Source organism: Manis javanica, chromosome 3 (genome assembly GCF_040802235.1).
Source record: "Manis javanica isolate MJ-LG chromosome 3, MJ_LKY, whole genome shotgun sequence".
Lineage (NCBI taxonomy): Eukaryota > Metazoa > Chordata > Mammalia > Pholidota > Manidae > Manis > Manis javanica.
Window position 1 is genome coordinate 4158642 of NC_133158.1, and position 27643 is coordinate 4186284.

The window sequence follows — 27643 nt, forward strand, 5'->3', positions numbered from 1 at the left end:
GAGCATTCCCGGGGCCACTGTAGGCAGGGTAAGGTAGGCGCCTGATGGTTTCATCTGCTGTGTCAGAGCCACTCCCAGAGTGACAGACCTCTGATGTGTTTGTTTCAGGGCCATTTTTCAGATGGGTGGCTCAGTGCTAGAATGTTCCCCTTTTCTAACCCTGTCCTTTTCTTCTCTTTTCCTGCTGTGCTTCCCCTCCTGTGGCTTCTGGACACTTGCTTGCCCTAACAGCACTATTTCACTGATGCATGGAACACTTTTGATGCCCTAATTGTCGTTGGCAGCGTGGTCGACATTGCTATAACTGAAGTGAATGTAAGTAGCCAATTCTGTGTCCTGTAACGTGATTGTTTTCGTTAAGTCTCGCCTGGAGGAGACTAACCCCTGCTGTGGGCCTCACGTGCTTTCGAAATTCAGGTGCAGATTTGCAGGGGAACCCTAAGGACATTCTTTGGGCTCCAGCCCTTCCCCCACCCCTTCCCCGAAAGTGTGGGGAGATAAAGGGAGACTCACCCTGTGCAGCCAAAACATCATTTTAAAGGAAGAGCTTGTTACAGGGTTAAGGGCGGGGGGCTGACCAGGAACACCGTCACTCACCAGCTGTGAGCTCGGCAGGGTACCTGACCGCTTGGAGCCTTGGTTCTTCCAGCTATAAAATGGGGTTTGGTACATGTGCCCTGCCCCTGGTGCTGTGAAGGCCCAGGGGGGAGCCTCACGGCCATGCCCTCAACTGGTGGCTGCTGCCACCAGTGTCCTCGCCTGTACCCCGTGCCTGCTGGGCCCACCTGGTGTCCCTGCAACATCCTTGCCCTAGCTCCCCGAAGGGCCGGCCAGGGAGGAGGGTCCAGTGAGCAGCAGGACAGGGTGTCTGGGCTTCTTTACTGCCCTCAGTTACATCATTTGGTGAGGAAACAAGGTCAGCAGCCTCGTGGTGGGTGGAGCGACCCCCCTGCAAAATTAAGGGACTAGAGGAAGTGCAGCATCTCCCACCTCTCCTCCTGGAGCTGACGCAGGCCCAGCTCCAAGGGCCTGGGGCAGCAGAAATGGTCCTACCCTCGCGGTCTGCCCGGGGCTGCAGGGCCTTGTGGGTGTGGGCTGTGGGCACTGCTGGTGGAGCCCTCCCCAGGGGGCAGGCCTGGGGCGGGATGCAGACTGCCCTGGCTCACCCTACCCCTTGCGGCCCGGCCCTCCTCCCGCAGCCCCTGGCCGCACGCTTGCCTGGCACACGACTGCAGGCTGTACCATCCATCCTGGTGCCCAGGTAGCCTGTTGTCAGACAAGCGTGGTGAAATCCCTTCCTGCCACCTGTTGAAGCTGGGCTGATTCTGTAGGCCGACCAGGGGACAGCCACCGGCCTGGCCCGCTCGAGGCCTGGCATCCCAGCTCACCCTGCTTGGTCCCTCGTGGATGAACTAGGACGGTGATGCCTGCCCCCCCTGCTCTGTGGGTGTGTGTGCTGATAAACTGAATACCTGAGGACACATTTGCTAAAAAGCCCAAGGTATCAGGGAGAAACACGGTACTCTGTAGGCGTAGCTTTTCCAGGTAACAAGATGGCCTTCAAGGCATCACTGTGCCCATGAGGGTGTGACTGAGCCCCCCTAACACCCACATCCATGCCGTGGCACGGTACTAAAATGGTATCTTGCTGGACCTGGGAACATTCGTCCCCCACCTGCATAAGCCCAGACTTCTGTAAATCCCACCTTGGGTGAAACATTCCCTAAGTCAGCTATGAAGTTGCCACTCAGTGTGTAAATGATTCTTGGTCATGAAATAATCTGGTGCTGATGGGAGAGCACCGGGGCCCTAACGGGGCTGAGTTTATGGCCAGACATTGGCCTGCTTAACCATGTCACAATGGAAAGCACTTACGACCTACATCAAAGTATACGTACGTGAAGCTTCTGGATCAGACCATCTGTAAGTCAGAGACGGTCTATACCAGAAATGAAGATATAACAAACTGCGGTTTCAGCAGGTCCCCTGGGGCATTTGGTGTCATACAGGTGGTAGACGGAGGTGCTTATTTCTGGGTACCAGGACTGGCCAACATCTGTTCGCCAGGTGAACAGCCACCTGCTGCCTGGCAGGCTGGGCGCTGGTGCAGGCAGCGACAGCACATGCCTGCTGCCCGGCCGCCTCGCTGTGTGCAGGGGGCAGGTCCCACTGCACATGTCCCCTCTGGTCCGGCCTTGCTCATCGTGTCTCAGGAGGGTCCTCCACCTCACCTCGGTCAGGAAAGCTGCAGAAGTCCATGCTGGATTTTCTAGTTAGCGTCTCACATTGGGGTGTCTGTCCAAGCCCATTTCTGGCCCTCAGACGTTCAGAATTGCACTGGTACACAGTTCTGGGTGTTCAGTCAGTGACCTTTCACCCGGTCAGATGTCACGTGAGGCCAGACCTCCGTCAGTGGGGCAATGCCAGGTCTCGGCCCTGGGCCCATAGAATGCCGCCCTGGGGGGAATCACAGCATGTCTGTGCTGGGCCTTCATGCAGCCACTGTTTCATGTGCTCAGCCTCCCAACACGTCGGCATCTACAGTTCACGGGCTACAAAGACAAAGGGACAGGCTGTCCTGGCAGTGCGACTGTCTGAGTAGAGCCCCCGATTCTGACGCCGCCGACCCCCACCCCCACCCGCACATGCCGAGCACCCCTCCCCCCGTGGTGGCCTTGTTCCCCAGGCTCTTGGGCCAGCTGAGCATGAGCACCCCTGGCGCACTGTGGGCCGGTTCTAGCTGCCACATGTCATCATTTTCTGTGGTATTTAACTTGCTGTGCTCTCTCTCTCAACCTCTGTTGATCTTTCTTTTCTGTTGCCTAATTCATGTTCATGTTGCTTTTATTTTTAGAAAATTGTAGCGGCAAGTATATATAAACATATATACGGTGAAGTTGTTCAAACGAACGCACTTTACAGACTGTTTATGTGTTTTTGCTTCCCCACCTCCGGTTTTCACTGAGTTCACAGGACGTGCTACTGGTTGTGGTCATCTAAATTGTTTCCCATCCCATATCTCCTCGTCTGCAGCCTGGGGCCTGAGCGGGCCCATCTGGGGCTGGCACGCGTGGCCACATGACTGGCCAGCACGGTCCCCTGGAATGATTGATTGGCCTGCAGGGAGAGCTCGGGCTTGCCTTTGTCCTGGCTGCAGAAACATTTTGGATGGCCCTTTCTGTCGCCTTGCTTGCATGCTCGCCCAGCCTCTGCCCCCTGCTGCCCCCTCCCACGTCCCCCACCCTGCTTGACCGTGGCCTGGTAGCTCTCGTGGACTGGTCTTCATCGCATGTGGTTGTCACATCACCCATCTGCTGGAACGTCACAGGATGACTGGCAGCCTCCCTTTTGCTCCTTCGTTGGTGCCGGTTTGTTCCTCAAATGGTGGAATGGACCCATCAGCATATTTCTCCCTAACCTGGGCACGGCTGTCGCTGGCATTCACCTCTCTCATTATTGTTGTTGCCCTGCTGTGACTCGCCGGAGCATATGTGAGGGGGTAGTAGGGGCTCACTCTGAGGAACCCAGAAATTGTTCCTGACTTGTCAGGTACCCAGTTTGGACCAGCTGGCAACAGTTGCACTTGGCCTCCTGTTCTAAGCCCACGGTCAGGTTGCTCAGCCCCCCAGTTCGCAGAATAACCCTTTTCCAGGGGCCAGGTCACTGGTTCTGGACACAGCCTCCGCAATCCCAAAGCAGGAGCCTCCTTCCGAGGCAGAGTCCCTAGGACTGGGTTTTCCGGGGTGCCTCAGGTTAACTAGCTCAGGGATGCTGGCTTGCTCTCCATCTGAACTGGAAAACCAGACCTCCCAGCTCAGCAAGAGATGGGACTTAATACAGGAAGTGCAGACGGGTCCCTCTGGTTGCACGTGGGGAGCACAGGGCTCATAATGGCCCCAAGCCTGCAGCTCAGGAGCCTGCTGAGAACCTGTGGGAAGGGGCTGGAGGGGGCGTCAGGGGAGCCCTGGGACGTAAGCAGCTTTCTGGATACTGGCATGTGGCTTGGCCTCCTGAGGGCTTCCAGGTGGACACTGCAGCATCTCAGCATTGGAAGTTACTACTGAGGTCATCTGGGCCAGGCCCCGAGATGACACAGGAGTTCCCTCTATGAGAGCTGCTCATGTAGCCCCTGGCACCTGCCTGTGGAAAGCTGCCTATGAGGGAGTCAGTCCTGCCCAGTCTCGGTCCTCCGCAGCGTCCTGCACTTGGTCCCAGCGGATTCGCAGAGTGGCAGCTCCCGTGAGTTCTGTATCTGCCCTTCAGCAGCTCCCGTTGTTTGCAAGCTGCGTCTGTCCCTTGTAAGGAGGACGGGGACAGAGTCTGATCTCTTTGCGTCCATCTGAGTACTGACCCTCACCAACTCCAGAAGAACTCACTGCTCAGCTGTAACAGCCTGAGTGGGCTTTTCTGGTAGTCTGACTCTGCGTGGCCAGTCCAGACCTAGAAGGAATTGGCTGGCATGGCTGACCAGTGCTACCAGCTTAGGACAGAAGTTCCCAGCTTCTAAAACCCCCGGAGGTGGGGCACACCCCGGCTCAGTTAAATGAGCCTCCCTGGGGTGGGTCTCATGCATCTAATCTTGGTAAATAATCCCAGCAGGTCCAGTGCTGCCCACGGTGGGAGCCGCCTGCCCTTCTATAGCTGGCTGGCATTTCTGTTTGGGCAAAGCCGTCCCCAGGGTCCTTCCAATTTGCAGGGTATTCTGGCACCTTGCAGCGTGCCCCATGCTGCCGGCTACACCCTCCCCAGTGGTAGCCTGCGCTGCCCAGGGCACCCCGGGCAGGGGAGGGCAGAGCAGGGGCCTTGCTGCTGGGAGCTGCAGCTCCTTCCTTCCTGCCCTGCTTGTCCTGCTGCCGGATCCCCACCAGTAAGCGGTGTCTCTGCTCCCTCGTTTTTTAAACAAAATCCTCTCTGTGATGGCAAGTTCATCACTTAGGATTTGTCACACTTGGAAGATGTCACTTGGAAAAGGATCCAGCGCAGAGGCTGGCTTGGCTGCTGGCTCTGCCCTCGTGAAGGGCAGAGGGGGATCGGCGGCAGGTGGCAGGCTCAGGGTGCCCTGGGTCATCTCCAGACCCGACCCATGGGCCTCCTTATCCTCTTGCAGGTCCAACACACACGTTACGGACATTTCAAACGTGCGGCTGCAGAGCGCTCTGTCTCATGCACTCTGTCCCCTTGAGCACAGGCAGGCAGAGGCGTGCACACATTGCACGTGCACCCACTGACACACACGCACACCCCACAGCTGCATGGGCCTGACTGAAGCCTTCCTGCACACAGCCCTTTGGGAGATGGTGTGGGAAGCAGTGAGAACTTTGGAAAACTAATTCCTTCATTTGTCAAAGCCTTAAGTCGAGAACCATCATCTGTCCCTCTAAGGAGATGTTTGTTTTCAGGGAGGTAATAGAAGAGGAGAATAAAAATAGGGGCCTGGGGTTTGGACAAACCCACTGCAGAGTTCACCTGAGCATCCCCGGTGAGGCAGGGACCCCTGGTGACCCCATCAGAACTTAGTCCTGAGTTTGCAGTCTCTTTGCTGGGTCACAGAGGAGACTGAGGGGCCCAAGTGCCTCGTTCTCTGTGCATTATATGTTCAGTTCCAGCTGTTGACAAGAGTGACATTTCCGGGCTGTAGGCTGGGAATCAGACACTTCTGTAGGGAAACCGGCCTCCACCTCCCACTGAGCCAGGCCGTCTAGATCCTTGGCTGCCCTGCCAGAGAGGGCACCTTCGGACACACACTGCCCAGGCATGCGGCCGGGGACAGAGCGTGGCCCCAGAGGCCTGTGGGCCCCGGGCAGGTGCCTCTGTGTCTGTCCCACGGGCAATCACTCTGTTCCTCAGGGTTGACAGTGGCCTGCTACAGAGCTGTTAGTTTGTGACTTAGCAAAGAGAATGAGTCTTCCCCAAGCATTAGAGTCCCCTCTGCACTTCTGTCGGGGCACAGCTGGGGCTAGAACACCCTCGTTCCCTGCTGACTGCCAGTCTTGGAGCACCACATCCTGGGGTGCAGATTAGAGAGTAGGGTGCCTGAGTCTGTGTCCACGGCCCCCACCCCGGCCCCCCAGTCCAGCTCCTGGCAGTGCCCCTGGCATTTGTTTAGGGAGGGGCAGGTGTGTTATCCCAAGACACTAACCACAAGTCTTTAAAAAGGGGGCAGGGGCAGCCTCCTGAGCCTCGACTTCCTTCCTGTCCATTAACGCCTTCTCAATCTTTGATTTCTTAAAGCCAACTGCCAGTGAAAAGGCCCCTGTCCCAACTGCCACACCTGGGGTAAGATCGGTGACTAGTCCCCGGGGCTGGGCTGCCTCCTCCAGTTTTTCTGGCCCTGTCATTTTCCACTAAATTTCTGTCCTTCCCCGTGACTGTCCTTCCGGAGCGGTGTGTGCAGGGGTTCGTGTCTGTCATCAGTGTCCAGTACCCCTGGCCAGCCCTCCACTCCCCTCCAGCACGCCAGACCATGTGGGCGTGCATGTGCCCTGTGCACGGTTTCCAAGCCCTGTGCTGTTAGCATGTCACTTTCCCTTTCATGTCATGCTTTTTACAGTGAAAAGTCCCCAGAAACATCAGTCTTACCTCTGTCACCCTTGTTTGCCCCTGTTGCTGTTTTTCTGAAAGTGTTGCATGTTCCATTTGCCGTTGGGTTTGACCTCTCCATGCTAACCCTTCAGAACTCTGAAGAGAGCAATAGAATCTCCATCACCTTTTTCCGTCTTTTCCGAGTGATGCGACTGGTGAAGCTCCTCAGCAGGGGGGAAGGCATCCGGACGCTGCTGTGGACTTTCATTAAGTCCTTCCAGGTGAGGGCTGTGCTGTGACGTCTCTGTTCACCTTTGAAAGTCACACGTAAGTCAGGGAGTGTCCCCTGTTGTGGGGGACCCAGATTCCTTCTACATGACCACTGTGATCTAGGGGTCACAGGTCACATGGCTGGCTAAGTGGGTAGAGAATATGAGATGTTGGGAGGGACAGACTGACGGTGTGTGACTTGGGTAAATCAACCAGGAGTCCTTGCTGCAAGGAAGAGGCCCCCAGGGGTCGGTGGTCTGTGCCCGGCTGCCGCTGGGACAAGAGGCCAGTGCTGAGCTGGTGTCTTCCCTCCCAGGCGCTCCCGTACGTCGCCCTCCTCATAGCCATGCTGTTCTTCATCTATGCGGTTATCGGCATGCAGGTAAGCCCCAGCCACCCTTCCCCTGGGCGCCTGTGCCGGGTAGCCCCAAACCTGTGGCAGGATGTACCCTGGTCCTGCGGAATGGAAAGAGCAGCTCGTGGTTTTTCGGCCAGCCGCTGCGGCTGCTGAAGGGATGTGGAGATGAGACAGACGTGGCTCCCTGGGCGGGAGCCCGTGCTTGGGGGGGTGCCAGGCTCAGAGGAGCAAGGAGAGGCTGGAACGTGCCGAGGAAGGCTGGCCTGAGTGGAGCTCTTCACCCCACCTTGGGGGCGGGTCCGTGGAATGAGAAAACCCATAGCTGACTTTAGTAACAGGAAAGGCCATCCTGAAAGAAGCCATATTGTGCTGTTTTCTGTGGGGATGTCAAGAGGATACTTAGTGATGCAAAAGTCTGTTCATATTCTGAAAAATTATGTTTTGTAACCAAGAGACTCACTTCACACATGGATATATGGGGAAGGGGGAGCTGGAGCCGTCACCCTGCCTCCAGAGCGCCCATCTTTCTGTGTCCCTGAGCTCCTCCTGGAGTGGGGAAAGGGATTGGGCGTTCCTAACCACCGAGCCCTGACTCAGAGAGGGGCTGGGCAGAGCCCCCAGGCGGAGCAGGCATGGAGCGCAGCCCCGCCTGGCCCTCCCTGGGTGCCCTCTGCTGGTTCACATGCCTCCTGCTGATACGGGGGCAACGTGAGCGTGGAAGAGGCGGGAGGCTTCCAGAGACAGAATGGTCGTGCTTGCTTTTGTATTCCGAGGGCATGGAAGCATTTGCTAGTCTTACGCTAGGCATCTTGCTGGGAGTTAGGACCCAGGAGCCAGCATACCCGAGCCCTGTAGGCCAGCATGTGATGCTGTGTGCCCTGAAGGGTCCTGTGCACCCCAGTCTCCTGCAAGACCACAGCCGTCTCAGAAGCTGCCTTGCGTGTGCCGCCTCCGATCCACTCGGGGGCTTGCCAGGCATCAGCCTCCTCAGAAGTGTGGCTCTGCGCCTACTGCTCCCACAAGGAGTTGTCCCTTACCTGGCCTTGCCATTGCAGTAAAGCCTGCCCACCCTCTGTGCCCACTGGCCTCCCCCCTGACTGCCTGCAGCCTGGCCTTTTGTCTGCAGCTCACGTTTCGTTTCCTGCAGCACCCGTATGGTGTCACCTCAGCTCCTTTGCAGGCTGCCATCACTCTGCCTGGGACACCTCTCACCCTCCCTGTCACCTGCATGGCTTCTACTTTTCCTTTAGTTCCAGGCTTAAATGTCACTCCCCCAGAGGCCCTCTGGGACCCCAGCTCCCAGCCTCAGATATGTGAGCCTGTCACGTGCTTCCCTGTCTGCCTGGGTCATCCCAGCTCCCATCAGGAGGGGCTGTCTGTCTGGTGACCTTTGTGTCCACGCCCCTCCTCCGCCCACCCAGTGTGGGAACTCCCTCAGGGAGGACATGCCTGACTTCAGTGCCATGTTCCCAGGGCTTAGCACCGTGCCAGCATACGTTTTCGGTGAACGACACGCTGGCCCGTGAAACAGCCTAGCAGCGTTTGATCAAACCTGAGTTAGTTCTGAGTTCAATATGCAGTTTGTTTTTGTATGAAAACAAAAACAATATGGGTTTGTTTTTGTATGACAAAAATCTGTTCTTTTTTCCCTAATGTGTCTTCACTAGATGTTTGGGAAGGTTGCTATGAGAGACAACAACCAGATCAACAGGAATAACAACTTCCAGACCTTTCCGCAGGCAGTGTTGCTGCTGTTCAGGTGAGGTCTGTGGCGCGGCCTCCCTCTGGGCTCCGCGAGACGGAGGCCGGGTGTTCTGGAGCAGCGCGGCCCTCCCCAGGCACTCGTGGGGAGCTTCTGTACTGTTGGTGTTCTTAAATGGAGACACTAGCATGCCAGGCAGGCACAGAGAGCCTTAGCTGCACTGTTGAAACTGTGGCTGTGGCCGGGTGAAGGTTTCTCCTCTTGGGAGTGAGTCGGTCTGCTGAGGCCACTAGGAAAATTGTAGGATAGATGCTTATGCATGGCAGCATGCACTCCGACACAGCCGGGAACATGGACATGCAGCAGCCAGTGGGCAGCCGTAAGAGGTGCACCTCCCAGTGTTACGGCATTGTTTTTAAACCCAGCTCATGGACTTTGTGAACAAGGCACCTCAAAGTGAGAGGACTTTCTAGAAAACAAACTAGTCATTTCTAATGACTATAGTGACTGGATAGCAAGTCATTTGCCAGTTAGGTGTTTTCCAATTCTTTGCTTTCAACAAAGTTGAACGGGGACCTAATCAAGTGGTTAAATGTTAGGTCCTCATTTAAAAAACCACAGTCATTTTAAATTGTTAAGGTGGTTAAGAAAGGAAAGACACAAAAATATTCATTTTTGCAAAAGGAATCGATATATTTGTATCACATGATTGTTACAAATCATGGTTTTAGCAGAGCCTCCTCTTAGATAAGTTCCATTTGAAAATGAGTGGGAATTTCAGCTTAAGAATTGTCACTTGTTCACACTGGCTTTCCCCCAAATTACTTAGGCCTTGCTCTACTTGAATTTTTTTCTTAAAAATTAAAAAAAGAAGTCTTAAAGGTCAAAGCCTCGACTCCCTTCTTCCTCCACTAACACCCTTTCTTTTCTTAATCTGAAAAGGTGTGCAACGGGGGAGGCCTGGCAGGAGATCATGCTGGCCTGCCTCCCCGGGAAGCTGTGTGACCCCGAGTCTGATCACAACCCCGGGGAGGAGCACACGTGTGGGAGCAACTTCGCCATTGTTTACTTCATCAGTTTTTACATGCTCTGCGCCTTTCTGGTAAATGATCGGAGTAGCTGCCCTCCGAATTCGCAGATATTTGTGTGGCCTCCGGGATTCAGACCAGCGATGGTGCCCGTCAAATCGCTGGGGGTGTTTGCTGACGAGCCCTCTGGGCTCCATTCGGCAGGTGGAGGGTTTTGCCATTGGCCTGTTACTAGCACCTTTGTTCTGAGCAGGGGCCTCATGCTCACTAACAGGCCTGGGGCCTCATCCCCCAGCTTCTCGGGGCTGCTGGTTCCTTCTTAAAAATTTCCAGGCCAGCACACTTAGCAGTGACGTCAGGGTGTGAGTATTCGGTGGCAGTGAAATTGTGAAACTGCAGTGTGAGCCACAAGACCAGATAACACGTAACATGTCCCCTGCCCTCCCCTGGACCAAACCAAAGCCACTTTGGGAAGCCAGAAGCCTGCCTTTTTCTGAAATGTTCTCCAGAAGGAAAGTCTTCACAGTCTCTCTTGGGGAAGTGGGTTCAAATGCTGCGTGACCCTTATGATCAGGAAGCACGTACGGGGGTCTCACCAAGCCCGGCCAGGACAGCTGACACTTCCTCCTTCTGACTTGCCTTCACAGATCATCAACCTGTTCGTGGCGGTCATCATGGACAATTTTGATTATCTGACCCGGGACTGGTCAATTCTGGGGCCTCACCATTTAGATGAATTCAAAAGAATATGGTCAGAATATGACCCTGAGGCAAAGTAGGTTGAAAGGGATTCCATGTGGCTTGTGCGGGCTGTGGCTGGAACGCTGGCCGTGACCATGGGAGGCGGGAGGGCCTGGACGCTGCCCGGCCCTCATGCTGTACTTCGTGTCCAGGGGAAGGATCAAGCACCTGGACGTGGTCACGCTGCTCCGCCGCATCCAGCCTCCCCTGGGGTTTGGGAAATTATGTCCGCACAGAGTAGCCTGTAAGGTGAGCCCCCTGTTTGCATGTCCGACAGCCTCTCTTGCAGGGACTCTGCTTCCTTCAACAAGCCTTCCAGCCACACTGGGGCGGGAGAGGCGGATACGTGGGCCTGTCCTGGGGAGCCTCAGGTTTTGACAAGACACCCTGTTGGCCAATAATAAGAGGAAGGGAGTTAGGTCATTGGGCGGCTGCAGCGGGAGGTGCCGTCTGCTCCAGGTCCCACAGGAGAGAAGTAGGAGTTTGTCAGAGCAGGAAGGACACTGCAGAAAAGGCGCAGAGGGCCTGACACGGGGCAGGGCTGCACAGGGATGAGGGACGGCAGCGAACACGTGCTGCAAAGGGACGTGCTGTCCCCCGCTGTCTGCATTCTGGTGAGAAGCTCTTCTTCCCGTTCACAGAGACTAGTCGCCATGAACATGCCTCTCAACAGTGACGGGACCGTCATGTTCAATGCAACTTTGTTTGCTCTGGTCCGCACAGCGCTTAAAATCAAGACGGAAGGTGAGTGTTCCCAGAAGCAGGACAGGGCATAAGAGGGACAGTGTCGAGACTGTGTCCTCCCCTTGGGGCCTTTTCTTGTCAAAGGGGGGCGCCTGAGGAGGGCCCTGCATGCAGTGAGATCATGCTGGGCCAGCTGGCTTCCCTTGCCTTCCTCAGCTCCTCTCCTCCCTTTATGCTTCACTTGTCCCAGGAAGTCTGGAGGTGAGCGTGCTACTGCTTGCCACAGAGAAGGAGAAATAGGTGGCAGAGCAGGCCAGAGACAGGAGCTCTCTCCAGAGTCTCTTACCATGTGTGCCCTGCAGGGAGGGGTTTTGAGGTCTGGTGCTATAGTCTCTCTATTAAAGGGAGATGAAGTCCTGAGGCGGAGAGGCATTGTCTGCAGAGACCCCTTTGCAGTGCTGGCACCGGGTTGGCATTTGGGAAATACTGTCGGGACCAGCCCCTGCCTGGCAGAGACCATGCCGGCGCTGGTAGAGCAGCCCTGGAGCATGGCCGCTGGGGTGGGCTTGGTGGTGACTTAAGAGGTGGACTGGAAAGCAGATTGCAGCAGGTTGAGGAGTGACCAGGAGGGATGCACTTGGTGGAGGAGAGGGACGCAGGGCCGGCGGAACGCGAGGGACACAGTGCACAGCTCTTTGTGCGTGGCCGCAGGGCTCAGGGCGAATCTCTCCAGCAGGGCCGTTTCTTCCAGCTACCACACACCCCTTGCGGTGTGCGCACCTGTGCCTGGCCCTGCCCGCATCACTGAGCCGGGCAGAGGACCAGCGGCCTTTGTCCTGACCTGTTGGCCCATATAACAAAAGACCAAGTCTCCGCAGTACTGACAAGGACACTCCAGGAATTGAGAGAGTCTTATTCGGGTGAAGTTTAGTCCGGATCTTCAAGGCTGGAGGCAGAATATGGAACAGGCAGCGAAGGAGTAGGAGACATTCTGGGCCGGGAGCAGGTGCTGGCTGTGAGGGTGGTGCAGGGTTAGGGGGTGATGGGCCTGGGATCCGGGATCGAACACCGTCGTGTCCACGGCAGAGCGCTGCCCACAGGAAGGCCTGAGAGCTGTTTGCTGGTACAGGAAGTGCCAGTACCCTGGCTGGGGAGCCTGGGGGAGGGCGACCCCCTCTGAGGGCTGAGCCCCAAGCTGGCCAGGCTGGGGAGAAGCAGCCACGGTGAGAGCAGAGGCGGAGCTGTGGGAAAGAAGCCAGGCATGTCTCCCCTCTCGCTCTCTGAACCCAGGGAACCTGGAACAGGCGAATGAAGAGCTCCGAGCTGTGATAAAGAAAATCTGGAAGAAAACCAGCATGAAACTTCTCGACCAAGTCGTCCCTCCAGCTGGTGGTCAGTGTGATCTCTTTCCTCGTGGTTCTCGGCCAGCGCTTTGGCTGTGATGAAGGTCTCCAGCGAGCCCAGAGCGTTGCCAGGATGCTTAGGTGTCAGGGCATTGAGGCCAACAGCCAAAGCAGGCCTCCCGGCCACTTGGTGCGGTTACCTGGGCTGATAGGGAGAAGGCTCGAGACAGAGGAGAGGCTTCAGTGGGAAGGAAACCCCAGACCCAGATGGCTGAGCAGGGCTTCCTCGGTGCAGGAGCTGCCATAAAAAGCTTGCTGTCTCAACACAAAACCCTGTATTAGTTTCATGCAAAACGAAACATTTAAAACTGGTTTCCTTTTATCCTTCAACAGAATGTTGAAAAGTGTCGTAAAAAAAAAAAAACCAATAGCTTTCAGAAAAATGGCATTTTTGAAATGTTCTCAAGACCGAATTTACCACCACAATGACCCCAAATGCCCCTATATCTAGAATTTACAGACAGAACTAACAGGCATGCTTATTTCATTTTGCTTATCCCAAAATAACTGACTAAGCGTTTTTCAGATTTATATATATATATAACGCACACCCATATATATATAATATGTATACCGTTTCTCTGTTTCTGTTTAAGTACACGTGGCCTTAGCAGTTGAGGTGGTTGTTCTGTGACTGTTTTATTTTCACGTTTTAAAAGTGCAGGATCTGTTGCCTCCGTGCCACCGTGCCCAGCCTTCGAGTCCTCCCTAGCCCCGGGCGCATTGCGAGCCTTCGGTGGGTTTTGTAACCAGCCGAACTGGGAGAGGGTCACCCCTCCTGCAGCCTGCAGGATCGGTCTGGCTCAGGGCTGGAAGCCGACTCTGAAACCCTGGGCTAGGACGGGGGCCGAGGCCTCTCCCTCTGAGGAGGTGACTACATCTGGCTATCAGGGACAGAGAGAGTGGCACGCTGGCTGCCTCTGCTCCACAGCAGGAAGCGAGGAGCAGTGCAAGCGAGCTCTTGTCTCCTGCAGATGGCATGGCTGCCAGCTCAGTGCAGGGGCAGATGGCTCATGAAGAAGTGGTGAAGGGAAAGCACAAACAAAACGAACCCCCAATGAAGAGCAAAGGAACAAAGCCGCCCCGTAGGGAGCCCTGGCTTTCCCCTGGGGAACTGATGCTGCACATTTAAAACGACTCTGGTTTCCATTCTCTCCCTCTGCAGCTCTGCGCCACGTGCCTGCATGGCTTAGATCAGTCGCTCTTTTAAATTGTTGTAACGGTGTGCTTGAGCTTTTCCTGCAGCCTCCATTCCTTTCAGCTCTCAGTCTTTCAGAATATTCTGAAGCAATTCTGTTTTAGGGTGGTGGCATGGAATAGAGTTATCTCTTTCCAACTGTATTCCCCTACAATGTTTCTTGAACAACAGATGTGTGCTTCAGAACAGCGGCTGTGCGGTCCCAGTAAACCTCCCGTGGCCGGGCCCCGTCCCCCAAGCTCCCCCTCACACCTCCCCTGAAGGGCCACCTTCGTCACAGACCGGGCTCACTGACACACGGTACCCATCCTGGGGACACTCTCTGGGGTCAAGCTCCTGTGAAACTTTGCTTCGTTTAATTTTACCAGAAAAAAAGTCCAGAATTTCCCTCATGATCTAAGTTCCCTTCTCTGAAAAGTGGATCCGTGATTAGCTTGACTAGAACGTTTGATAGAGGCTAAATATTCTTCTGCTTTCTTGGTCCAGGAAGGACCTGGCCCTTTCTCTGTATTTCTTTACAAAGATAGGTTTAGGATGACAAGTGTTCATCTATAATCTGTTCCAGAGGGCAGAAAGGCACCTTGAAACCTAAGAGGGGAATGGGGTCTTAGCAGGAGAGGGAATGTTCTGGAAGTTCCACGTCACTGTGAGGACCTAGCACAGTGCTTATCCAGGCTTAGTCTCAGCCAAGGGCTGCTGCCATGTAAGTTCAAAAGGCAGTGAGTGACCTTCCGGCCTCCGTGAACAGCCTGAAGGGGCTGCCGCCAGGGTTTTAGCATCTGCGCTGACCACCTGTCTCTTTGCCCTTCTTTTATTTTCCAGTAGCCTTGCCCACATCGTGGCCCACTTAGAGATGGGTGTCTGTATGCCCCTCTGGGCCAGCAAATGGGTAGCCCCCCAAGGCCGGGGGGCTAATGGAGTCTGGTCAGAGCAGCCTGAGCCAGGCCAGCCACTCCTGGCATGGGAACTGACCCCTGGGGGGGCCCCGTGCAGATCAGGTGAAGCAGGGTGGCTGCCCGTCTTCGGAGGCTTTGTAGCTCACGTGAGGTGGGAGGCGTCCCAGGTCATAGTGGGCTTGCTGGCGAGCCGCACACGGGCTGCCACGGGGCACCTGGCCTTTCCTGTGTGCTCGGGTCCACTGGTCATCAGGCTGAGCCGCCTCGCTTCCCATCTCTGAGTTTTGCCCATCCTCCCTGCGCTCTCCAGCCTTCTCGCACTAGAGAGCCGACCCCATCTCTTTCTCCCGGGTCCTGAGCTCAGACAGCATTACCACACCCACTCCTTCTTCATTCATAACCTGCGAGGGCAGGGGCTCTTCCTGGACCTCAGGGGATACCACGCCGTCCTTGAATTGGCCCTGCGGAGTCCCAGGCTGGCCCGCCAGCCCCTTGGAGCCGTCCCCCGGGTGGAAGCACAGTCAGCGCTCTGCTCCGAGCATGCTGCCTCCTGCAGGGCCCCCTGGGCCCCTCCAGGCTCGTGCAGTCCAGGCTGCAGGGAGACAGGGACCAGGCACAGCTCGGGGTGGATTGTGGATCTGTGTTGTTTCTGGGAGCCCACAGAGGAGGCTCAAAGCAGGGGGTGCCCATGACCCAGTGGGGGTGGGGCGGTTCCCGTGGCTTCTCTGTCTGCAGCCAGTCCACCTCTTGCATTCAGCCCCGTAGATAGACTTGTAGTCTAGGAGGGGGTCCCCAAAGGAGCAAATGGTCCTGTGGCACCGCTGGGCCATCCGTCAGGGGAGGCGCAGAGGAGGAGACGAGCCAGTCTTGGGGGTGCAGTGCCCTGGCTGTTTGGCTTCTCCCCGCCTGTCAGAGAGGTGAGCAGGCCCCCACCCCGGAGTTGTGTGAAGAGGCCCTGAGCCCTCTTGGAAGTCCTGTGACCCAGGGCCTGGCACCGTGGGTGCCCTACAGTAGGGGTCGCTGGAACTGGTATTCCAGACGCACCCCGGGCAAGGAGGTGAGCAGTTTGAGAGCAGAACAGGGCTGAGCTATCAAGACCAAGTGGCCTCTGTTTACCTCCCACCTCCTTAAGTACCGACAGTACATCTTAGGTTGCCTAGACCAGCCTGAGACCGATGGGGGACACAAAGCCTTGCTTGCTCAGTGGCCCCCATGTCACTCCAGAACTGGCTCACTGTGGGTTTAGAAAAAATGCAACATTCTTCCCGAAGCCGGCTGCCCCAAGGCACATCTCACACAGTAACAAAGTAGCCCCTGCCAGGGAAGTTTGGAGAGGTGCCCAGAGTGGCCCAGAGGTACCAGGCAGACACTAAATGAACCCCACCCAGGGTCCGTTAGTGAATTCAGGGGGTCCCAGCGGCCCCCAACCACTCCCGCTCTACGATCCATCTCAACAGATGCCACTACCGTTGGTTGTAAGATAACAGTGGCTCTGATAGCTCAACTCTGGGCCCCCCGGCCCCGCCGGACAGGGGGCCGAGTGCTTTCCGTGCCTTGTCTCCCACCGCACTCCCAGCTCCACAAAGAGGCATAGCCCTGTCTCCAGATGAGAACAATGCAGGCCCAGGGAGGTTGGGCCCCTTGCCCGGGTCAGCAGGTAACTCTAGGGAGGGCGGCCTCGCCCAAAGCTGAGCTGTCCCAAAGCCTGTGGCCCAGCACAGCCTTTCTCCCCCCCAGCCTCTGCCAGTCAGGGTCAGCAGCCCCCGGCCCCAGCACAGCCCTGGGGGGTGGGCTGCTAAAGAGGCCTTCGGATTTCCTACAGGAGCCCTCGGCACACCGCAGACCTGGGGCGGGCACCCTTGGGAGACCTGTGGGCCCACTCGCACTGCCAAGGTGGTTTACAGGAGACAGCCAGAGCCTCTATTCTGCTTCATGCATCAGCTTCACCATGCTCGGTAGAGGTCCAGCTCTTGGGCGACCCATGTGGGGGCTGTTTCTGAACAAAGCAGAAATAAGTCAGCACGGCTCTGCAGCTGGCGGGAGCTGACACCCGCAGTGCCCAGAACAAGCTGTTTCTAAATTACAGACCAAGACATGGTAGATGAAGGCTATCGGCACATAAACATCTGGGTTTGCAGCCACTTTTCTGACCTCTCCCTCTTCTTCCGAGCTTGTCTGTCACCTTTCTGGGGTCTCTATCTTTACCTCGGCACTGGGATTTGGATGGTTAACTGCCCTTGGTGTTCGTGGTGATTACACATGCAAATCCCCATGCTCAGGGGTGAAAATATGACCCACAAAGGGATTTTTTTTTCTGTAATTTTTATTTTAAGTAAATAACCAAGATAGCACTTCATAGTGTTACTAATACGCTGCTCTGTTAAACTCATGACAAACATACTGTTTTCTGCAACGCTAAGTATCCGTTCACTTACCTGACTCTAATTTTGAGCCTTAACCGCTTTGCAAAACCTTGCTTTTTGCTAGATTTAGTCTCCCGTGTTATAAGCTGAGAGCTCCTTGCCCTCCGCTCTGCCCTCCTGCCCCTGCCCCTGCCCCCAGCCAGAAGCCAGTGTCAGGCCCTTGGTGCAAACGTGCTGATTCGGGAGAGCTCTGTCTGGTCTCTCCGTTTAGATGATGAGGTAACCGTGGGGAAGTTCTATGCCACTTTCCTGATACAGGACTACTTTAGGAAATTCAAGAAGCGGAAAGAACAAGGACTGGTGGGAAAATACCCTGCGAAGAACACCACCATTGCCCTCCAGGTGAATTGCTATTTTGTTTCTTCTCTTTGCACTAACGATTTGTACAAGCTTATTTGAAATACTAGACAGCTGGCACTCCTGGTTGACAGTCCCGCCAGGAGTTTGTTTTAAACCGAGATACTGCACCCTCCCCAAAAGGCGGACTAGCCATTCTGGGCCACGAGGTAAGTGCTCCCTCCACTGCGCTGTGTCGTGGCCGGGCCCCCAGGACAGCGCGCGCTGCCCACACCCCAACCCCTGCAGGCTTCTCCAAGGCAGCGCCCTCCAAACAGGCGCCCCTGGCCCGGCACGGACGTGGCCGCTGCCACCCGGCACAGAGCTTCCCCCATCGGAACGCAAGCGCTTTGTTTTCTTTCTGTTTGTTCCTTACCCCACTGCTCGTTGGTCTGCGGTCCATTCCAGGAACATCCATCACCTGTGTGCGTGCCTGTGCGTGCATGTGCGTGGTGCGTGTGGGCGGTGTCTGTCTGTGCGTTGTCGCCTGATGGCCGTTAGCTGTGCTGTGCACATGCTGCTCTCTCACACCGGGCAGCCTGTGGTCCCCGGCCCCAGCCTGGCTCCCAGCGTGCGGGTGCTCGGGTTCCAACCCGGGCCGTGCTTCCAGGCTGTAGGACCCTAGGTGAGCCCAGAGCTCTGGGGTGGGCAGTAGACCCAGGGGGCAGGCTCACAATGGAGACCTGGAGGCAAAGGGGCCCAGGAATGGGTTTGTGAGCATAGGTGCTGGTGAAGAAGGAATGAGGAAAGGACTCCAAGACCTAGATAAAGGGAGCCACAGGCTGGCAGGTTGGCAGCAGCCACTGTGTCCAGTCAGAAGCCCCGTCTCTGCTGCTGAAGGGCTTTATGTGCAGTGAGGACGAGTCAGAGATTTTTCCCCATTTTAATTTATTTGCTCTAAACATACATCTGTGTCCCTGTTTTCACCATGTGTCTTAAATCGGGCCTTGTAGGAACTGGTAAGGTTCAGTGTGGAACAAGCCCTCGGCTTTTTTCGGGGGACGGATGCCCAGCGAGGGCTTGTGTTCAAGGTGACGGTGAAGGGAAGGCTTGTCTGTGACTTCGCTGTGGGAGAGACTGTGGACACGGATGCCAGGGAATGACAGACCATGGGTGCAATGCCTGGGGTGTGGCAGTCGGCGACAGCGACTGGCATGACGGCAACCATGTGATCCACAAGGAGTCGCCAGCTCTGCCCAGACCCTGCAGGGTGGGCAGGTGGGCGCCGGGTAGGCCGAGGACACACCTAGTCTGTCATCTCTGCCGCCACGCCTGGTGGGGCTGCCGCAGGCCGTGGGGTCTGTGAGCACAGCTCTCCCACTTCCAGCCCACCCAGCCGGCCAGAGCGATGGCTCTTCTGATGGTGGGTCACACAGACACTGAGAGACGAGCAGAGTGAAAGGGCGTGTTTGCCAATTTGAAGAGCCCAGCCATTCTCGGTGGCAGCGTGGCCAAGTTGGGTGCAAGGAGCGGGGTGATTAATGTGTTCCTGAAGGCTCTTCCCCGACGTGGCTGGCCCCATTTCAGAGGCCAGGCGCCCTCTGTGCAGGCACCTGCTGGCTGTGCTTGGATGCTTGGATTCCAGTTGTGGGGTCGGTGGAATTTGATGCCTTTTCTGGAGGGGGAAACATGGTCTTGTACGGACGGCTGTTCCGTAATTGACAGCGCCCAAGGTAGCTCTGTGGTCTGAGCCCCTTGTGCTTTCTGTGGAAGGCAAGCATGGTGATCCCCTGGATGCAGAGTTCTACCTGCTGGGCATCAGGTGGCTTTAGTGCTCTGGTGGCTGCACACAGCGTTCTGATGTTTTAAAACCTGAAAAACAAGACATGCTGCGGACTTAACAACCACATTTCATGGATGGGCTTTACTGAGCTTTCAAGTCAAAGGTTCAGATGATGCTAAAGCTGCATTTGTAAGTCATGGACTGAAAGACTCCATTCCATTGTGTTACAGTAACGTTTTCCTCCTACGCGTTTAGTCATTTTGTTGTTTATAGAAAGAACTTCATTTCCTTAGTGAGATTCAAATATTTCCAGTTATAGGATAATAACACCTTTTCACACGGCCCCCTGGGAGCTGAGGCTATGACTGTAACTCAGGTTGAGTGCACAATCTAGAAAATTAAGTTGTGTTCATAATCGTGACATTCTGAAATGCATTTGATTCTGAAGCAAACATCAAAAATAGAACCCTTTTGTCTCCTTAAAGGATAATTCTAATTCCATTTTTGGCTTCCTCTGCTCTAGAAATGGCTTTCGATGTGACCTGTCACTCTACGTTCATTAGCACAAGGAGGCCATTCCTTCCTGCGTGATGGAATGTTGTGTGATGGCATAGCAGTTAGGGACACGGGATCGCATGGGACGGGCATGAGACGCGTGCTCACATCCTTGCGGGAGCCCTCAGGGTGGGCATGGCCTGCTGAGAGGGGGGATGAGTCGCTGCTCCTGCTGGCCACCCCACGGGGACAGAGCGCTTGCTCATGGAAAGTGGAGTGTGGGCATGATGGTGTGAGCACAGAAGGCGGGACCCAGGCCTGCGCGTGCTCGTACGGCACAGAGCAGCCTATCGGTGTGGCCGCCGCCTCTGCCCTGGGGGCGGCGCTCAGGCACGCGGCCACACTACGGGTTTCAGCCCGGGGCCTGTCTGGTCTCCCTCTGTGCAGAATGGTTGCAGGAAGACAGTGGCTTGGGGAGCTCCTGAACCCCGTGTGGGCAGGAGCTCAGCACCCGTGTCCTCTGGCCCCTGCGGTCTGAATGAGTGTGCAGTCTCCATCCATCATCCATCCTCATCACGAAAGCCAGCCTTCTCTCCAGCCCTCCGCAGAGGGACGCAGAGAAGCTGCATCAGGCCTGCCTTCCTCGCGCATCCCCTACATGCCATGGTCACTTTAGTTTGACTCAGCATTTGCTCTTCATCCATTATTGCTGCATCCGAGTGCCCTGCACGTCTCCACGAGGTGCCAAGAGATGGGCACACAGCTCTGCAGCTGCAGAAATGCTCAGGCCCCTTCCCAGCAAACAGCAATGCCTGTCAGGCCCCCAGGGGAGGACTTCTGTGCAAGAACCAGACGTGAAGCTCTCCAGGGTCTCATAGATCAGAGCAAACAAAGACCCGAAAGGGGGAAAAGTTCTGTTCATTTCTTTTTCTTTCTACACGGAAGGATTTCCTTTTTGCAAAAGATACTTTAATGAAAATTGTGGAGACTTTGTCCCCTACTCCTGCCAGGTGGGAGCCTGCCCATGCTAATGACAGGGAGACTTCACACGGGTTGTCTTTTTGACCTGTTTAAAGTTGGGTTTAAGAAAGAGACCATTCTTTCCAGCTAGTAAAGAATTAGGTTGTTAAATTTCATGCTGTTAAAGCCCGTTCCCCTGCTAGCAGATGGTAACGTAGGCATCAAGTGGAAAGGTGGGTGGTGTGCAAAATCAAAGGACTCTTAGGCCCTGATGCGCCGGGATGCGGCCCCCTTAGGGCGGCTCAGGGCAGAAAGGCGGAGGAAAGGGGGATCTGCTGCAGACAGTCAACCTGTGGATCACCAGGCACTGCTCTCTCGGCACCGTAGTCTAAAACGTAGCAAGATTTTTTTCTTTTTTTAAAGCATGATCCTATCTAAAGCCATAAAAAGGCACCCCCCCACCTTTTTCTTTTTCTTTTTTAATCTGGAGAACAGATGCTGATAGATGAGATTTCACTGGCTGATTCGTTTGTTTCAGATGCTTGAACGGATGCTTTAGAGTTTTCAGCCTGAGCTGCAGCACCAAAGCTCCTTAGTCGGAAGGCGTGTGCGGCTAAGGCCTTGAAAGGGAAAAGTCTCAAGTGGGCTTATTTCTCCAGAAACAGCATTTCGGAAGAAATGCAGGAAAAGGCAGATGCGAGGCCCCAGGGAGCCCCCTTCCCAGCAAAGCCCTCCTCCAGAAGGTGGAAGCGGGCCCTGGCCTCCTGTCTCAGATGCTGCTTGTGTGGCCATTTTCATGAAAAGGGACGTGCGAGGCTTAACAGTGTCCCTTCCGAGCAGAGACCCAGAGAAAGGGGGAGAGAGAGAGAGCGAAGGAGACATGAAATGAACACAGCTTCCTGACGCTGGCCAGTCACAAGCAGACTAAGCAGAGCTGCCCAGGGGGCAGCTGACTCCGCGCCACAGCCCTGCGCCCCCAGTTTGCCCGAACGCCCGTAGACCGCAGGCCCCCTGGCGCCGCGCTGGTGACTCCTCCCACACGCCAGTCCGGCCTGGCCTCGGCTCTCGGCAGTGACCCAGCTCAGAGCGCGGTGGGCGGCGGCCACTTACCCAGCACACACACCCGCATGCCAGACCCACCAGGCCACACCTCAGGTTCCACTTTAACATGTCCACGGGAGACGCCGCCACCCCCAAACCTCATCTGACATTGTCCGTGTTTATTCGTTGCTCGAAGCCAGGCTGGGGTGCCTCTTTGGAAGCAGCGTGGTCTAGTTCCCAGGACACTGGGAGTCAGGGAGCCTGGGTTCTAGTCCCAGCTCCAGCACCCACTTGCTGTGTGACCGTGGGCAAGACACTTAACCTCTCTGTGCCTCAGTTTCCCCATCTGTAAAATGGGGGTAATAATGTCGACCTACCTCACAGGGCTGTTGTGAGGAATAGCTAAGTGATTGTAAAGCACTTTGAACGCATAATCGCTTATTATTAAGACTACAACAATAATAATATCGTATGCCTGTTTACTACCAGAACTTTCAGAAATTCCTGTTTTTCTTTGCTCTCTGTTCTATGCCATATGGTAGTTATCCCTTGAGAAAGAGCTTTCGCCCCTGTTTAAGAGGCAAGGAAGGGCAGGGAGATGTAAACGGATGCACCTCGACAGCGTGGCTGTACGTCTGCCAACAGCAGGTGTCGCCTGGGCAGCTGCTCCGCGACGGCTCAGCCCATCCAAGCACTGGCTGAGGAGCCTGTACACCTGATGCTGAGCCCAAGGTACCCATGGGAGCCAATCTGAGTTTTAAAATCATTATTCAAAAGGAATTTTAGTGCAAAAACTTGAAATTTCTGAAATGTCTGAAGAAAAGAAGGCTTCTAAGCCCCTTCTGCTGCTGTGGTCGTGCAGACGGGAGGCCTCGTGTGTGCGTGTGTGGGAGTGAGGGGAGCCGGCATGTGTGGAGAAGGCCCGCTCCTGGCCTCTCCTCCCTGGTCCGGCAGAGGGGGGCAGTGTCCCTGGGAGGCAGGCAGTGCCCAGAGGAAGTCCTACAGGCCCTTCCAGTGCATGACCGACAGGGTCCCTCCCAGCCTTGAGTTCGTTCCCGTTTTGCCTTTTGTGCTGTGACCTTTGCTCTTTGGCCCCGGCGGTTCATGCTGGCAAGTGGCCTGACCTGCCTGGGCTTAAGTGGACTCTCTGAACTTAGTATGGAAGCGGCCTGGCCCCCAACTCTGCTCCCACGTGTGCAGACTGTCCGAAGTCTAGGAGCTCACAGTGGGTTGAGGGGCTGTCACAGCAGAGCCCAAGGGGCCCGAGACCAGGTGTGACTTGGCGCAGCACCAAGGGTGGCGGCGTGGGGGTGGGGCTGCGGCCAGCCCCCTGCTGTGGCAGAACCCCCCCCCCGCCCTTCCCCCCTGTGGAGCATGACTGTAGCTGCTAGGCAGCAGCTGTGGCCCCCAGCACCTGTCTCCTCAGCCCCTGCCACCATCCCAGGCCCTCTGATCTAGCGCCTGAAGGGCTAATGCTGGCATTGCTGGGGCCTCTGGGGCTTCCTCCCCGACTGGAGAGTGCCTGGGATATACCAGCTACTGAGAATGTGGCGTATCATCCCTGAAAGGGAAGCAGGTCAGCCCGGGAGGCACGGGTGAGCAGCTAACCCGCCATGCAATGATCCCTCTGCCTGGGCTCCCTGGGTGCCAGGTTTATTAGCAGCGAAGGTCAGTGCATGTGTGTCACCCCATGTTGGAGGGCCAGGGTGACTGGCCGTCTTCCAGACAAGGGTCTCCATGTGCCGAAGCGTCAGGAGAGCAGTCCGAGCGGCCTGCGTGGCTGGTGTTCCCACACGCCTGTCTCTGTAGGCCTTCCAAGTCAGTAGAAACTGGAAAACGGTCCCTTTGTAGATGGGACTGAGTGAATGGTTTCAGCAGAACAGAAGTCTTGTTCCTTGTGGCCATGGCTGCAGTGGGTAGCCAAGGCTGGTTTGTGAAAACAGCCAGAGATCCTGAAAGGGAAACAGGGCTTCCCCAAAGAAGGTGGGGATGCTCTCCCCCTGCAGACACCTCTGTCCTGTCTCCTAAAGGCCTTGGCAGAAGCATCACTTTAAATGTAGAGAAGTTAGAGGAGCCGACACAAGTTTATTGTCTCAGAGCCTCCAGGTACCCCCCAGCAAACTGGGTACCCACACCCGAGTCCATGGTGCTACACTCTGCAACTCCTGGGTGGGGGGCCCCGTGCAGGCCGGTACCCGTGGTGCCGAAGCAGATGTAAGGGCGTAAGGATGACCATCAGGCTCTCTTTAAGGAGCTGACACTGTGCTGTGACCCAATTAAAAATTAAATGAATCCATAGGATTGCTCTGGTATGGGATTCTCTGAGAGGCAGAGGTCTTTCGCCTCTAAGAATAGTGATTGTTACTTTCAAGTCTTGGAGAAGGTGGGAGCCCCGAGAAGAAGTTAAGACAAGTTATATTGTCTGGGAGCAAAAGGCCTTAATCACTGTAGTGTGCTTCTGAGTGGCTCCCAGCCAGCCCCTCAGGAGGCCCGCGTGCCACGTGGTAGTCGCCCACGAGCTCGCCGGCCCCTGTGGCCCGTCCCAGGGCCGGGCGGGCACCCGTGTGACCCCTCCCTGGCCCATCCGAGAGGCGTGCTGGTGCTGGGGCCGCTCTTCGGGGTCAGGGGTCGAGGACACATCCCTCTGGGGCACAGTGAGGAACCCGTTACAAAGCACCGGAGGCCACTCGGAGAGGCCACGGGAGGCCATGTGCCACCCCAGTGGAGCCAGGTTGGCGGGGTCACAGGATTCCGTGATGGGGGGGCCTGGCACCTGAGGAAGAGGTGGCCTTTGCTGAGGACGGAATGTCAGCAGCTCTCAGGCCTTTTGGTGCCAGGACCCATATTTGCTCCTAAAGATCATTGGGGGCCCTGTGTATAAATATTTCCTTTAATTAGAAATTAAAACCGAGACATTTTAAAAACACAGAACACACAAGCACAAAGATGCCAGAGAGATGCTGTCCTCGCGCACCACGTAGCTGTGTGCTCCCCCCGGGAGGAGGAGGGGACAGGGCAGAGACACCCTTGCCTCATTCTGCAAATCACTGGAGCCCTGAATGTGTCTCGGGGAGCCCCAGGGCCCCTGGACCACACTGTGAGACCTGCCGCTGCAGGGCAATGGTCTCAATGCCCCCAGAGGAGAGGGTGTGGAGCCATTTTATCACCTCCACAGTAACAGACCTTCTGAACAGCACCTTCCCACCTGGAGCCCTTCTCTCCTTCCCAGGCCCCTCCCTGTCCCAACCTGCCCCCCTGACCTGGAGCCGCCGGCTGGTCTGCCTGCCCGCATACATCTGCAGGAGCCACGGTCCGAGGGGTGCTGATAGGGACGGTGTTTTTAAAGCTCTCAGCTCCTTGGGGACAGCACAGCAGAGATGAGGGCGGTGCTGAGCACCCTGTGACCAGTTGTCATTTCCATATCCACGTAGCGACACTAGTAAAGAAAGTTAACCTTGATCAGGTGGCATCTCAGTCGTGCACAGTTGCAGCCACGAGCGAGCGCTCGGCTTGAGACGGGATCCCAGCTCTGTTTCCCGTGGACCCAAGGATACTCTCGGCGGTGGTGGAGGTGGGCCAGCTCAGCGTGCGTCGTGCGGACCCCAGGCCTGGGGGTCCAGGAGCCCTGGCTGAGCCTCTGCTGGTCGGGGCAGTTCCCTTAACCCAACAGGAGTACCCTTGGCCCGCCTGGGAGGTAGTGGGACGAGGTATGTGAGCGCATGAAGCAGGTACTGGGCTGCCGTCGGGATGGAAGCCAGGGTCTGTGGCTTCGGCTGAGCCCAAATCTTAAGTAACATTCTGTTATCAGGAGACTGGCAGGAATTTCTGCGACTCTGGTGTTCACACTGAAACCAGGAGTCAGGGCCGCTCACATACTGTCAGATCGTTCGTGGGGAAAAGTCAGAGATCACTAGGTCATTTCTTTTTAACACTTTATCTTTCAAACTGGTGGGAATGACCTCCATGTGTTCTCCTGAGTGCAGCCCCAAGGGACATGTCTGTGGTGACGCGGCAACTGACTTTTCCGTGAGGGCGGATGACTCATGGGGTCTTGTGTTCAAGGCCTTTATATAGAATTCAAGGACTGTTGGTAATGGACACAAAGGCCACACTGTCATGGCCCCCCGGGAGCAAACAACAAAAGAAGGGGTGTGCCCATGTGGGACATGTGTGCAAGTGTGTGTGCGGGGGAGGTAGGGCGGCTTGTCAATGAGCAAGTTCACTCTATCAGGATTTAGTCTTCGGCTCTGTCTTCTGGTAGCGCTGGTCCACCAGCGCCCGCTTTGACTGGGTGGGGGCCGGATCCTGCGCGGTTTGCCAGGACCTGCCTCTTGCAGAGCGCCGTGCAGGGCAGCCTGGCGGGGGGCCCTCCTGCGGGGAGGACGGGCTCTGCCCCGACGCCGGTTCCTTGGCTGGAGTCTCAACGCTGGCTGCTCCCGTCCGAAGATGGATGGCCTGGTCTGGTCCCGGCTGGAGGCCAGCATCTCTCATCTCCACTGCTACAGTGTAGGTTCAGGAGGGGTTTCCGGGCCTCGGTGCATGCGGGCTAGGGTGCCAAGACTGGCGGGTGCCCAGTATGGCCGATGGAGCCTGAGCAGGGAGACAGGCAGTGAGAGGACTTCACGTGCACCTGGGTTGCAAGAGAAAGGCCAGTAAATGAATGCTGGGGGTCACGTGGTCCTACTTCTGTGCCACTGCTTCAGAAAGAGGGAGATTTTATAGCTTGGAATTTTTGTTCTATGGGTTTTTTTTTTTTGGTGACTTAATCATTCAATAGAATAAATATCTATAAAATTCCAATTAAATGGTGTCTAAAATTCAAAGCAAGCAGTCTACAGGCAAAGCACCAAGATTTGTTTTGTTTTTTGAAAATATTTATGATGATATCTAGCATTTAAAAATCAACCATAAACTAGGCTTGATTTTATTTAATATTTTATATGATCAGACATCTTAAATCAATGATGCTTATATTTTATAGCAATTCTGTGTTCATTCAAAACCATAATCCTACTGTGATGTTCATGGAATGACTTATGTGGTTTTAATTGTGTTGGTTTAAGTGCTAATGAGCACGTTTCAAATTAAAATGGTATTTTGCTCATAGAGGTAGACACAGATATGAAACACGAAGAATAGGCCATTTTACTGATGGTAAAGTGTCTATTTCAAGAGAAAAATGTTCCTTTTTTTTTTTTTTTTTTAGTGTTGTGAAAACAAGTAATTTTTTTTTCAAGAATTTAAGATAGTTTTTTGCGTTTTGGGGGATTGGAACTTGTGCCTATGGAATTTTTGGAGCAGCCTAAGCTACCTTTAGCTTGATACATGTGCTAGAAAAATTTCATCACCATGTTTTTCTATATGTACAAAATACAGGGTGCTCTGCTTAAGCTTTGCTTCAACTCACATTTGGGAACCTCTGTTGCCCTCACCCCCAGCCCTGGCAGACGCCCCTCCCCGCTGCAGCCGCCACCCCGTCTTTCCCCAGGCCCTGTGTGAGGGAGCGAACCCAGTCCCTGAGTCTTAGGAGGTGGGTTTCTTCTTGTGCGGAGCGAGCCGAATATTATCGTGGTTTCTAAACCTCCGCTTTCGTGTTGGGAAGGTTGATGCTCTCTCTTCTCCTTCAATGTCTCTTTAATAAATATGTTGCTGTTATTTGTGTTTGGAAGTGCCCTCTCGGGCCCCCTCTCTGTTCTCTCCATGTTTTATGTTGCAAACAAACTCTGTCCTGTGTCTGTTCAATGCACTCTCCTAACCTTGTGTATCACTGAACACATGCTGGAGACAGGTTCCGCTTTTGTTATGCAATCATGTTCTATGTGTATTTCACCGAAATGTCAACCCATCAACAGAGGATGATGTT

The 27643-nt window shown here is 55.3% G+C and overlaps 1 protein-coding gene across 14 annotated transcripts in view; it reads left to right on the forward strand.

The window, feature by feature from the left end:
- The window catches only part of CACNA1D (calcium voltage-gated channel subunit alpha1 D), a 254841-nt gene that overhangs the window by 215642 nt on the left and 11556 nt on the right, over positions 1–27643 (forward strand). For 7 of the 14 annotated variants that reach the window (XM_073230715.1, XM_073230720.1, XM_073230716.1 and 4 more), the window contains 11 exons: positions 232–315; positions 6232–6276; positions 6675–6803; positions 7109–7174; positions 8818–8909; positions 9795–9954; positions 10528–10655; positions 10774–10870; positions 11263–11365; positions 12596–12697; positions 17437–17567. In XM_073230715.1, the coding sequence (XP_073086816.1) occupies positions 232–315; positions 6232–6276; positions 6675–6803; positions 7109–7174; positions 8818–8909; positions 9795–9954; positions 10528–10655; positions 10774–10870; positions 11263–11365; positions 12596–12697; positions 17437–17567 (1137 nt within the window). The remainder of the gene's footprint in view (positions 1–231; positions 316–6231; positions 6277–6674; positions 6804–7108; positions 7175–8817; positions 8910–9794; positions 9955–10527; positions 10656–10773; positions 10871–11262; positions 11366–12595; positions 12698–17436; positions 17568–27643) is intronic. The other 7 variants (XR_012128885.1, XR_012128884.1, XM_073230721.1 and 4 more) reach the window with 4 other exon arrangements.